Source organism: Ursus maritimus, unplaced genomic scaffold (genome assembly GCF_017311325.1).
Source record: "Ursus maritimus isolate PB19 unplaced genomic scaffold, ASM1731132v1 scaffold_12, whole genome shotgun sequence".
NCBI classification, from domain to species: domain Eukaryota; kingdom Metazoa; phylum Chordata; class Mammalia; order Carnivora; family Ursidae; genus Ursus; species Ursus maritimus.
The window spans coordinates 28,048,968-28,062,316 of NW_024423564.1; the positions used below are offsets into that span (position 1 = coordinate 28,048,968).

Genomic DNA, 13,349 nt, shown 5'->3' on the forward strand with positions numbered 1-13,349 from the left:
GCCATCATATTGCAAAATACTTTCAATTAAAAAAAGTCAAGCTAAATGGATAGATGGAACCAGAGGTCATTTGAGTTATGACACTGAAAGGCTGCCAATCAAAAAATGTCAGAGTTGCAAGTATTTTTCTATATAATTAAACACATCAACCATATAATATTATTTAGATAATCCATTCATCTTTGGTCAGTCTTAAGCATAAGAGGCACTGCAGGGAATTGGCTCTCCTACCAATCCTCTCCTTAAGTTATGGGAGGCACTGCTAACTGATTTGAGGCATTCTTTCCCATTAAATACCTTTTCAGTACCACACACCAGCAGGCATATAGGATGAAACCAGTATTTGCCATCCCTGCTTTAGAGTATTCCCCCTGTAGTTCAGGAATTCCCCAAGACCAATAATAAAAAAATTTAGAAGGAAAGGCAAAATAAGGCAATGGGCAGTGAGCTGCCTGAGAGTAAAAATGTAATCTATTTTTGTTTCTTCCTTAGTCCCTCAGCCAATTGAGGCATATCCTTTCCCAATCACCCAAATTATCCTGTTTACCCTACTTCTTCCCACTCGCTAAAACTCTAGTCATAGAAGCTATCTCAGTTTGGTGTTCCTCAAAGCAAAGGACACTACTTGGATGGTGACTAGCCTTGACTGCTCCAGGGTATATTTATAACTCCCATTAAGAGCTTTTTTGGCCAAAATAATATGCCAACGTTCACAACAGAGAGTTTTATTGCCTGTTGACTACATCCTCCCACTTCCACTTGTAGTTCTCTCATTTTTCCTATCCCACATCCCCACCCAAGTCTTCTTGGCTAAAATTATCAAGGCTCAGTAACTTGCAACTGTCTGACACTGGGATCTGAGTATCACTACAGGGAAGAAAGCATGTGTAGACAGTGATTCTCAATTGGATTCTTATATTCAATAGCTAACCTGCAAAGTATATTCCATCATTCCTTCAAATATAAAATTCTATTTTATATATAAAATATATAATATATATATATATATAAACTATTGTGTGTATGAATTATGCTGGGTATACTAATATAAAGAACAGATTATTTTTTTTTAAAGATTTTATTTATTTATTTGACAGAGAGAGAGAGACAGTCAGCGAGAGAGGGAACACAAGCAGGGGAAGTGGGAGAGGAAGAAGCAGGCTCCCAGTGGAGGAGCCTGACTCGGGGCTCGATCCCAAAACACTGGGACCACACCCTGAGCTGAAGGCAGACGCAAGGATGTTACAATTTAGGAGGAGGAAAATGGCTGTTCTAAGAGCTTTACAAATGTTAATCCTCCTAGAATGAGTAGTTCCTACTGTTATCCTCATGCTACAGATAAAAAGACTTGAGTACAGAAAGAATCAGTAATTTGTGCAAAGTCACATAGCCTGTAAAATGGTAAAGCCGGGAATCAAACCAAGACAGCAGAGCTCTTAACTACATTTTGCATCATGAAATTCAAGAGAGTATGTGGCAAGTATGATGAAATATACATGAGCCGCTACAAGAAATTAGAGAAGAAATAAAAACTTCTTGTTGAGCGAATGAAAAAAAGCCTTGGATTCAGTGGAGTCTATAAAGATTTGATACAGTTTGTATTATAAAAGCTAATCCTATGATCTGAGGCTTTACTCTGTAAACCTCTTTTTTCTCTTTCCTTTTAGGATGTTATCATACTTAAATCTAAAAAACAAACCCTTCCTTCAATCATACAGCCCCCCCCTCCCATTTTTCATTTTAAGCTTTCTTTAAAGTCTGCGCTCGTTTTCAATTCCACATCTCCTCTTCAACCATCAACCCTGTGCCTCCTGGAATCTGTATCCATTACTCTACTGACATGGCTCTTATTTTATTTGCCAGAGAGAGAGACAGCGAGTGTGCACAAGCAGGGGGAGAAGGCAGGGGGAGAAGGCAGAGGGAGGAGCAGGCTCCTCGCTGGGCAAGGAGCCCGATGCAGCACTCGATCCCAGGACCCTGGAATCATGACTCAAGCCAAAGGCAGATGCTTAACTGACTAGGCCACCCATGTGTCTCTACTGACATGGCTCTTGCTAAGATCACTAATTACCATGGAAATGCTAAATCTAATGGATATTTTTCAGGATCCCCCCCCCCTTTTTAAAGTAGAAGAAAAATAATCAGTATGAAAGGAGAGCTTCAAAGAGGAAGAAAATAGGAATAAATCATGAAGCAAGCTTCAGTGAGAAAAGAATCAGGAATACAGAAAGTACTGTATTAGCAATGAGGAAGAGAAATGAGAGAGCATAAGAAAATAGTGCTGAAAGAGATTCTGCTGAATGAGCTCAACCCTTTCATTTAAGCAGGTTAAATTATCTACTATGAGTTAGGGCTTGGGTTCAAAGTTTGCAAAGAGAAGGAAGGGTCTGAATGTATCAGTCAGTAACAAACAAAGAGAAAACATGGGAGCACACAATTGAGACTACACAGAATAAACTGGAACCGGGCTGGAGGAATGCAGAGAGAGCTTTGGTACCAGGCAGAGAGGGGTTTAAATCTCAAACGTGTATATATAAGCCAAGTGTTCCTGGGTCACTAAACCTCTGTGAGCCTCAGTTCCATCATCCATGAAATGGGTAACAATACTTCCCAGGGATCTTGTAAGGACTGAGACAGGTTCTAAGAAATGAGACAGCTTATCTAAAGCACTAAAGTGCTAAATGAGATGGCTTATCTAAAGCGGGTGAGAACTTTACCCAATAAAGAACCCATGCACAGAAAAAAAGGATGACTGAAGCTTGGGAAGGTAGACATGGTAGAAGGTTAAGGGTCTGGCCACCCTGGAACAGAGCTAAGGTAGAGACAGGAGGTCAAAATGAGGTCACAAAGCACACTCAAGAGTGATAGCTGTAGATGAGATAGAGGCTGTGGTGAGAAACGGGAAGCTCTTATTTCAAGATGTTGGAGGCAGAATACCCCGTATAAGAATAGGTCTAAGTATGGCTGAATGAAGGGGTAATCAAAATGTAAACATTCTAAATCATGAATACAATTTAAGATAGTTTTATGAGAAATATCCAGCAATACAATGACATTTTTTTGAGGAAAAACACTAAGAATTAAAAGAAACTCAATCTCTTAAAGGCAAGGGGAAAAATCAGAATATACTGTCTACCATATGGTAGGTGGGGTTTTTTGTGGTATAATACACATTACACAAAATTTACCATTTAAACCATTTTTAGTTACAGTTCAGTGGCATTAAGTACATTCCTACTTTTGTATAACTCTCACCACCATCCATACCTAGGGCTTTTCATCTTCCCATACTTTCCACTAGCTGGTTTTTACATTACTTCATTAATCCCCACATAACTTACAACTTTATTTTTACAGATGAGGAATCTGAAGCTTTGAGAGGTTAACTAATTAACTAGTAAACCTAGGATTCAAATTTGGGTCTTTCAAAGTCCCAGCTCTTTCTACCACATGCTGCCTCTAATCAAACTCAGAAAAAAGACAAAGTTGTGAGGGTACCACCTTCGCTTAACCTCTCCTAGAGGAACTCAATATACTTCACAAGCTACCATTTTCCTCTCCTTTGTTTCATTTTTCTGATTTCAGGTAAAGAGAACTATGTGGAACATCGTTTCTAGATACTTGATGAGTAACCTTAACAGTCTCTCTGATTTCCAATCTATAAAATGGAGAATGATACATAACGCTAAAATAAATTCGATCTAAGTTTAATGAGGTACTAAATGAAAGGTTCAATATAAAACTTCAGTTTGTTTTGCTATGAGCTGTTTTAGAAAGAATGAGGCACCAAGTCATGTTGCTTTCTTTTTATCCTTAGATGAAATTCAAAAGCCTTTTATTAAAAGTGCCATCTCTCTTTGCTCTATGTACCTTCCATTCCCTTCAAAGCTTATGTTGTCCCAGAGATAATTCTCAATCTAACTGACATGAGCTTAACTTAAACAAAAATAATCATGTTAAAGAATATGTTCAAATTGGTTCTTCATAAACATTTCCCATTATTTTCACTGAAGTACAAATTAGATGATTAACTGTAACTTTAGCAAAAGAAATCTAAAATCAGAAATAACTTCTGCCAAAAAACCTGTGAATGTATGCATATAGATGTGTATGTTTGAGTCGGTCAGAATATGTGTTTAATAATTAAACATGAACCAGCAGAAGCAGCAGGCTTCAGTTTCCCCCATGGTGGAAATTTTCCAAATATAATCTGAGACATGTTAAGACCTCTTTCAGAAAGTTTTTATTCTGTATACCAAGCAACAGAAGTGGCTGTTCAGGAAGAGGTTATAGAAGTTGTTCTGCAGAGGTTTTTGGCTTCCGCACCTCTGAGATTATACTGTTTATTGCCAAGAAGCATGTGTGAAAATCCCCTTCTCTGGGCCACATGATGGCGCTTTTAGCTCTGTCAGCATTAACCATTCACCCTAATTTTATCTTTTAAACCATAATTTGATTCTCAACATTTGTCCTTCTCAGTTTAAACTCCTCATTTTTTAGGTTACAAAGAAACTTCCAAGACTTGTCAGAGCCTACAATCAAACGAAACAGGATTTCGAAGTGCCACTATATGACTATCTAAATGAGCACGCTGTCTCAGAGGAACACAAGTGTATGTGGTCTGTTTCTGGCCACCAAGTGGGTGAAAAATTTCTAACTCACAACATGAGAAGCATCATACTGCGTCATGACCCAGTCCATCTAGGTCAGTGTTTTGTCTCTGACACGGCATCAGGAGACATTTTGTAAGAAGCACTGCTGTTCTCCATGACATTAAAGATATACTCCAGATATTTTTTCATATCTTAATAATAAAAATGAAGGAGTAGAAAACCTCTAAGACCCCTTCTGACTCCAAAGCCTCAACAGAAGCACGGAGCTAGACTTCAAGAATTTGTCTAAATCTTTCTTAAATCTTAAATCTATCTATACAAAGAGGTAGTGAGCTTTCTATGATATAAAATAATACCTTAGAAATGTTAAGAGAGACTACAGATTTTAGTATTTTGGTATCTGGTGAAAAAATTTATATTAGCTTTTACAGCAATGTAAGAAAGACTATATTGAGTCAAATTCAATATTCTACTTCCAAATAGTGTGCAAGATCATGGTGTCCCTGAAGATGTCAACTTCAAGTTGTTCTGGACATGTTATAAAACATTCCTGGTTTTTCTTCATAATTGAAAAACTTTGATCCAATCTTTTATCAACCTTCATCTTTACAGATTGAAGAGTTCAAATTATTTAAGTAACTTTTATTCTAAATTCTTAAATGAGACAGACTTCCCTAAAGATAGTATAACTTTCCCTAGTCTTATGCTGATAATTTTAATTTTCATCACTTTTATAAAAGATATTTCCTATCTAGCAAATTTTCACTACAGTGGCAGTGACTGACTCAGAACTGTAAAACATTAGAACTAAAGGGAACTAAGAGACTAAATGCAACTTTCTACTTTGCAAATGAGGAAACTGAGGCTTAGTGTTGATGATAACAGACTTTCTGACAGTAACACAACTAAAAACCTAAGCTGGACACAACAAAACAGTACTCTTAAAACTGTGGATCAGAATCAACCAATTAAGTGGGTTGCTACTAGCATTTTTAAAAAGCAACAGAATAGAAAATATCAGAGGCTTTTTGTGTTATAAGGATAAAAGTCATTTCATAAAACTTTGTTTCAGTTATATGTATGTATTGGATCATAATGTAAAATATACTCATGGTCGTTAAAAACTTTGGAAGTCACTGCAATAAAATACTTAATTCTTTGAGTGGATTTTAAAATTTGCTCTTATTTTCTTAAAATTTAAAATTTATTATTATTTAATAATTACTATTAATAAAACAAACAAAATTATATTATGATTTAATTATGATGAAGCAATTTATTATGATGACACTTTCAGCTAATAAAAATATCTCTGCATTAAATACTAAATGCTAAATACTAGAAGAAACAATTTTTCCCCTTTAAAAGAAGATAGATTCTGAATGTTATACCCCATACCATTTGCGAACAGACTTTCTTTAAAAATCACATTTCTGTAGAGCTTACAGGTGTAACAGCTAGAAAGGCTTTTGAAAAGAACACTCAATTCTAGAATTCTTATCATTAGAACACATAAAAATATCAACCATTCTCTGAAGACACAGTGACATCTAGTGGATTCATGAAATAAACTGACACAAGCTTGTCCATAAGAATTTAAAAATTAAGGTAACACTGAGCATGCAAATATAAAAGTTACTAATATGGCTATATACTGACAAGTATCATACATAAATAAGGGCTACAGTTACACTATGTACACTGTGACAATTATATATTTATAGATTACTCACTGGTTAATTCCAATCAACTGGAATCCTGGCATTCAGAACCTATCTCTAGCTTAAGAAATACATTTAATCTTTCTGAGCTCGTTTGATAAAGATGTTGGGTTAAATTGTCTCTAAGCGCCTTTCAGCTCTTTAATTATGATCTTTTATTCTTTAATTCATCTTGTACACCAATGTCAGATCAAATTCTGTTCAAAAGCATTTGAAAGCTCCCCAACGCTTGTCCCCATTAGAATAAGTACAAATTTGTTTGTTCGTGTACTCGTTATGCATTCCATTAACATTTCAATTTAAACTCACAGATTTGGTTTCATAAGTGTGTGCGTGCTTGTACAGTTGTGGGTAGCCTGTCATATACTAAGCACGTACTACACACATTGAATGTAAATTAAATTGATTTGTTTAGATTAGGGAAACCAAGGCCATTTTCATCTTTCTTTTTTAGTGAGGTAGGGAAGGGCATAAAGTAGAATTTCAAGAACCACAAATATAAAATGACTGAGCTTCATATTCAGGGAAAAGGTGGGCATTCTGAACATAGAATAAGATTTTAGGAAAAAGAGGGAAGAATTGTTTTAAGTTAGCTGAAGGAAGTACCAATAACAGTATCTGAAGAATATAAAGATGACAGAAAGGCTGGTTTGGTAAATGGTTTTGCAGCAGATATGAGGATGGGCTAAATTTAACAAGTAGAGAAGATAACACTGGAAACAAAGTTAAGGATAACTTTGGGAAACACTAGTTATAACAGCTGAGGAACGGAATATGTATAGCTGTTGTAAGACTAAGGAGGCAATGAGCAGCTCTGCTGAAAGAAATGTGAAGAAAGAAAAAAAAAGTGATAGTGAAGAAGGTACTCTTAGGTCCCCAGTCCCCTTGGACAATGCAACAATCCTTTATCATCCAAATAAAAAAGGCTAGTGTAGAATAGTGAACAATTTAGTCTTCATTATGTGTAATTCAATTAACAAAGGCCATAGGGTGGTGTGTTTTAGATATTCTTTTTTTTTTTTAGAGAGAAAGTGCAAATGATGTGGGGGGGCGGTTAGGGAGAGACAGAATCTTAAGCAGACTCCACGCTGAGTGCAGAGCCCAACACGGCGCTCAATCTCACAACCCGGAGATCATGACCTGAGCCAAAATCAAGAGTCAGACACTTAGCCAACTGAGCCACCCAGGCGCCCCTTGACATATTCTAAACCACATGCATTGGATCTGCAGGCAAAGGTGTCAGCCAACAAAGGGACTGTCCCTCAGTACAAATGGTGCTAGTTCAAACTACAGTGGTTTCATATTACCTTGTGTATCAGATAAGACTTTAATAAGCTTTGTTTTAAGGCAAAGATCTTTAGTTAACTTGGGTCTCATTACATTTATGTCATTAAGTTTATTTAGCATTGATACTTTTACCACATGCCTTGTGTTGCAATATTCTCTATGAAACATGAGTTATTTGGGACATTATTTCATTTAGCCCTGTTTGAAACTGGACAATACAGTTCAATTACATAACAATTTTTGTTACCTTTTCTATATTATGGCATTTGCCTCTCAGTAATAAATTTTCTCAAATTCAGCAACTAAAATGTTGTAAATGAGGCAAAACTCCAGGAATGTTCATATACTTTTTTGCTAAAAATTATACTGGATTTCTTTAAATTTATAGAATACTGTACTGAGTTTTAATAAAGATTGAGTGAATTAGTAACCTGAACTTTTTAACCTTAGTACATAGGTTTTTGGTTTTAGTACATAGTTTTGGGTTTTTTTTTTTTAAAGATTTTATTTATTCATTTGACAGAGAGAGACAGCCAGCGAGAGAGGGAACACAAGCAGGGAGAGTGGGAGAGGAAGAAGCAGGCTCCCAGAGGAGCAGGGAGCCTGATGCAGGGCTCCATCCCAGGACTCTGGGATCACACCCTGAGCCGAAGGCAGACGCTTAATGACTGAGCCACCCAGGCGCCCCCATAGTTTTCTTTTTTTTTTTTTTTATTTTTTTTTAAAGATTTTATTTATTTATTTGACAGAGAGAGACAGCCAGCGAGAGAGGGAACACAGCAGGGGGAGTGGGAGAGGAAGAAGCAGGCTCATAGCAGAGGAGCCTGATGTGGGACTCGATCCCGGTACGCCAGGATCACGCCCTGAGCCGAAGGCAGACGCTTTAACGACTGCGCCACCCAGGCGCCCCGCCCCCCCCATAGTTTTCTAACAACAAAGTCAGTTCAGTTGGATCCTAAGATCTAGTATCTATTGGAAAAGTTTAACATTCTTACTCTAAGATTATTATATTAATAGGATTAATAGAAATAATTGGCATAGCAGAAAGCAAAGTTCAGGTTTTGTGATTAAAGCTAAACAGCTAAGAAACAACATTTATATTAATTTTCTGATTTTAAGTGTAAAATCCTTAATAACTATGCTTAAAATATAACCATTTCCCTACAATTAAAATGTGCACAATGATAACATTCTACAGAAAACTGGGACTACTCTCTATGTATCTCAAAAGTTGGATTTTTATCAACAAATGTGTATGTAATGATTTAAATTACCTTTCCTCTTCTCGAACCCATACTGGAGTTTTAGGAATTTGTGCTTCAAAGAACTTAGATGCTTTGTAACAAAAATTGCTGCAAAAACACTGAAAGGAACATTTTAAAATTAGTGAATTATTTTTTTCTTATCGTGCAACACAACTTATGTACAGAAAACATAAATATATAGTTCAAGGAAAATAATGAAAATCCATGAATCCTCCACCCAAGGTAAGAAATAACGTATGATGCCTTTGAAGCTCTCCATGTGTGTCCCAGATAGTGTCACCTTCCACATTTCCCAGAAGTAACCACTATCATAAATTCCGTATTCCTCATTCCCTTGCTTTCCTTTAGTTTTGCTATCTATACACACATAGCTACAAAAGGTATCATTCAGTTTGCCTAATCTAAACTTTGTCTAAATGTAACTGTACTGCTATGTTTTCTGGGGTTTTTTGTTCCATGCTGTATTTTTCAGATTCATGTAGATGTAGCTTATATATTTATGTTCGGTATTACAGTTCACTGTGTAAGTATATTATCTTTATTGTTTAAGAATAATTGAGTTGTTTCTAACTTTTTGGTTACCACTACAATGTGCCTATAAACATTTTTTTTAAGAATTTTTAAAATTAAAAAAAATTGTGGTAAAATACACAAAATTTAGCATCTTGACCATTTTTAAGTGTTATAGTTCAGTGGCACTAAATAACTTCTCACTGTAGTACAACCATCACCACCATCCATCTCTGGAACTCTTTTCATCTTGCAAAATGAAACTCTATATCATCAAACAACTTCCCATTTCTGCCTCCTCAGACAATCACCATTCTACTTTTGTAACTATGAATCCGACTACTCTAGCTACCTCATATAGGTAGAATCATTTAATATTTGTCCTTTTGTGCAGGCTTATTTCACTTAGCATATCTCAAAGAACATAATGTCTTAAAGTACATTCATGTTGTAGCATGTGTCAGAATTTCCCTCCTTTAAAAGGATGAATAATATTCCATTCTATGTATATAGCATATTTTGTTAATCCAACTAGGAACATTCATATACATACACAGTTGTACAAATGGGCAAGAAATTCCTTAAAATATATACCAAAGAATAGAAAGACTTGGCCATAAAAAATGTGTGAACTTGACTTTACTAGATAATACCAATTTCTCAAAAAGGACGTAATTTTATTTAACCAGTAGTATAAAGAGTTCCTAATACTTAACCAGTAGTATAAACAGTGCCTAATATTGTCAGATTTTTATAATTTTGCTAATTTGGGGGCTGTGACAATGTAAATCAATGTGTTTTTATTTGCTATTTCCCTGATTACTGATAATGCTGAATACCTTTTAATATATTCATTTAATTCATTTAATATATTCATCAAATTCCTTCTATAAAATTTTTCTAGGGATACCTGGGTGGCTCAGCCAGTTAAGCATCTGATTCTCGATTTTGGCTCACGTCATGGTCTCGGGGTTGTGAGATGGAGCCCTGTGTCAGACTCCATGCTCAGCCTGAGATTCTCTCTCCCTCTCCCCCCCACACCCCCGATTCACTCTTTCAAAAAAAAAAAAAAAAAATTCGACGAGGTTTTCTGTCTTTCCCTGGTTATGAATCTGTGGTCAGTTGTATGTACACCTGTAAATACACCTCCTTCTGATTTATAGCTTATCTTTTCACTCTTTTTTGGAAACTTCTGATATGCAAATGTTTTTAATTTTGATGTAGAAAAACTTACCAATTTTTCCTCTATGGTTTGTAATTGTCTATTTTACTTAAGAAATTCTTTCTCCAAGTTTATAAAGATACCTTCCCAAATTCTCTTGGAAAAGGTATTTCTCTTTTAAATTTAAATCTTACTGAAACAGGGATCAATTTTCAGTTTTTCCCTTTGGATAACTATTTGTGCCAGTACTATTTACTGAAAAATCCATACTTTCTCCACTGATCTACAATATTTCTGTTGTCACATATAAAGTGTCCACATATGTGGTGAGTCTGCTTCTGGCTCTCTATTCTGCTTCATGATTTACTTGCTTGAATTTGTGCTGGTATGCACTTTTAGTTTTTACTTTATTTAAATTTTATTTTATTTTTAGAGAAAGACAGAGAGCATGAACAGGATGGGGGAGGGGCAGAGAGAGAAAGAGAATCCCAAGCAGGCTCCACGCTCAGCCTGATATGGGATTTGATCTCACTATCCCAGGATCATGACCTGAGCTGAAATCAGGAGCCGGATGCCTAATTGACTGAGCCACTGAGGTGCCCGTGCTCTTTTAATTTTTAAACATTCAAGTATTAATTAAACATAAGCAGTTTTTTCTAACACCTTCAATGAAATATTTTCAAATAAACTTTTAACGTGGCTACTTTCTAAAAAGCAAACTTTTCAAACAATTCTTTTTAGAATTCCATTTAGTATATTAAAAATTAACTGCCATATTGAGAACAGCTTTAAACTTACCTTTCTTTCAGTAATATCATAGACTTTATTGGTTTTGGTAGAAATTTTATATTTCTGTTTTGGTACCTAAAAAAAGAAAGTATAGCTTAAGAAGAATGCAAGTAATAAACATAAACTTTATGTTACAAGATTAAACCATCTAAATATCATATCTCTGGCTAACTCATGTCATCAGTTCATGACCTCAGTGTCATTTCTTGTCTTGTCTACAAAGTATTTGCTAATTATAAAAAATTTAAGCTTCTATTAAAAATAATTACTTACAATTCCTAGTTTCTTCTGACATAAGGGATAACCGCAGAGTTTAATAATAGAACGCTCATCCACGACATCGCTGTAGTGAGCAGGTGTGATGAACTTCCCCTATAATGAAATGAGAGGGGCATTTCCCCGCTAGATTATTGGACAAGTTCATTTATCAGCTCTCTCAGACTCAATGATCTCATCTGAAAAAAAGTAGGAATAATAAGTCCTCTGATTCCCTATAATAATAAGGAATAATAATAAGGTATGATGTTAGAATCAGAGGAGAAAATAAAGGAAATACACATACAAAAGCACTTGGCACATAGTAAATACTCAAAAATGTTAGTTATTATTAAAAAAACAAACAACCTGAAAAAACTTCTGCAAAGAGACTATATATCTTTGTAGATATATAGGTCTTGAAATAATTCTGAGGCAGGAGAAAGAAGTGGTGCTACAATGACTGCTATTCCAAAGCAAAACACTGAAAAGTATATTTTATTTAAAAAATATATTATTCAAAAAATAAACCATGTAAAATAAAATTTACCTGTTTCTAAAGAACTAGCTTAAAAAAACGAAGTATATCGAAGGTGTCATTGTGACTCCTGACAAATTTTTGTGCAAAATCTTCCAGCTTCTGGAAAACTGTACAGGAGACTGAGGAGGTCTAACACCAAATACTTCCCCTTGATATATCTTCATGTTCAAATCTCAACTCATAATTATCTCTTAACTTTGATATCATTTTTGAACAAGTTTTTCTGTTTTCCCAGGGACTGAAATACTTTTTACTAAGAGTGATATAAGGTATTTGTTTCAAATGAAGCATTTCTGGTTTGTCTGTCTTTAGTGTCATCATGGATGCAGATTCTTATGTAGCCTATATCAATTTAAATATTGTCATATTTATATTCCTTTTGTTTAGAAAAATCTGAGCCACACTAATAATTATTTTTGCAATGGAAGCTCTGAGTTTTAATTTTCCTTTTCTTTTTTTTCTTAAGGATTATGAGGATATAATAGAAATTTCCATTCAAAATTTTAATGCAGTCTGGAGTTAAGATGGCGGAGGAGTAGGGGACCCCTTTTTCAGCCGGTCCCCTGAGTCGAGCTGGATAGGTACCAGACCAGCCTAAATAACCACGGAATCAGCCTGAGACGCAGGATGATGCATCTGGATCTCTACAAATGAACATCTCCAGCGCTGAGTATTGAGGTACGAAGAGGGGAGCTGTAAACCGTGCACGGATATCGGAAGATAAACGGAAGGGGGAGGGAGCCGCTCTGCTTCTGGCGCCGGGAGCGGCAGCCACCTGCACAGGGAGCGGCGGACTCCACAGAGGATCCCGCGAGAGCCGGACTGGACCGGTGAGCCGCGTGAACAGCAGCGCACCACCAGGCATCTCCCGGGAACACCGGAATCCCGGTGTGCTCACGGGATCTGTAGACTGAGACCGGGAGCTCCCACGGTAGGGCGGCTGGCGGCTGGTGGGCCACCTGCACGGGGAGCCCGAGGGGGACTCGCGGTCGGCACCCGCGAAACAGCAGACTGAGACCCTGAACCGGGTGCGCGCCACCAGGCTTCTCCCGAAACTCCGGAATCGCGGTGTGCTCACCGGGCATAGACTGAGACCGGGAGACCCGGGAGCACGCGGGGCGGCTGGCGGCATTAGAAACACAAAGGACAGAGACGCACCGGCCCTGGAAGTGAGGGCAGGGACGCCGGGTGTGGGGCGCACATCCC

At 36.7% G+C, this 13,349-nt stretch overlaps 1 protein-coding gene across 1 annotated transcript in view; it reads right to left on the bottom strand.

Annotated features, from left to right (window-relative positions):
* RPAP2 (RNA polymerase II associated protein 2) overlaps positions 1–13,349 on the bottom strand; it is an 86,902-nt gene that overhangs the window by 61,537 nt on the left and 12,016 nt on the right. Inside the window, exons 4-6 of the mRNA XM_008697712.2 lie at positions 11,621–11,719; positions 11,357–11,422; positions 8,896–8,984 (exon numbers count right to left, since the gene is read on the bottom strand). Of these exons, the coding sequence (XP_008695934.1) occupies positions 8,896–8,984; positions 11,357–11,422; positions 11,621–11,719 (254 nt within the window). The remainder of the gene's footprint in view (positions 1–8,895; positions 8,985–11,356; positions 11,423–11,620; positions 11,720–13,349) is intronic.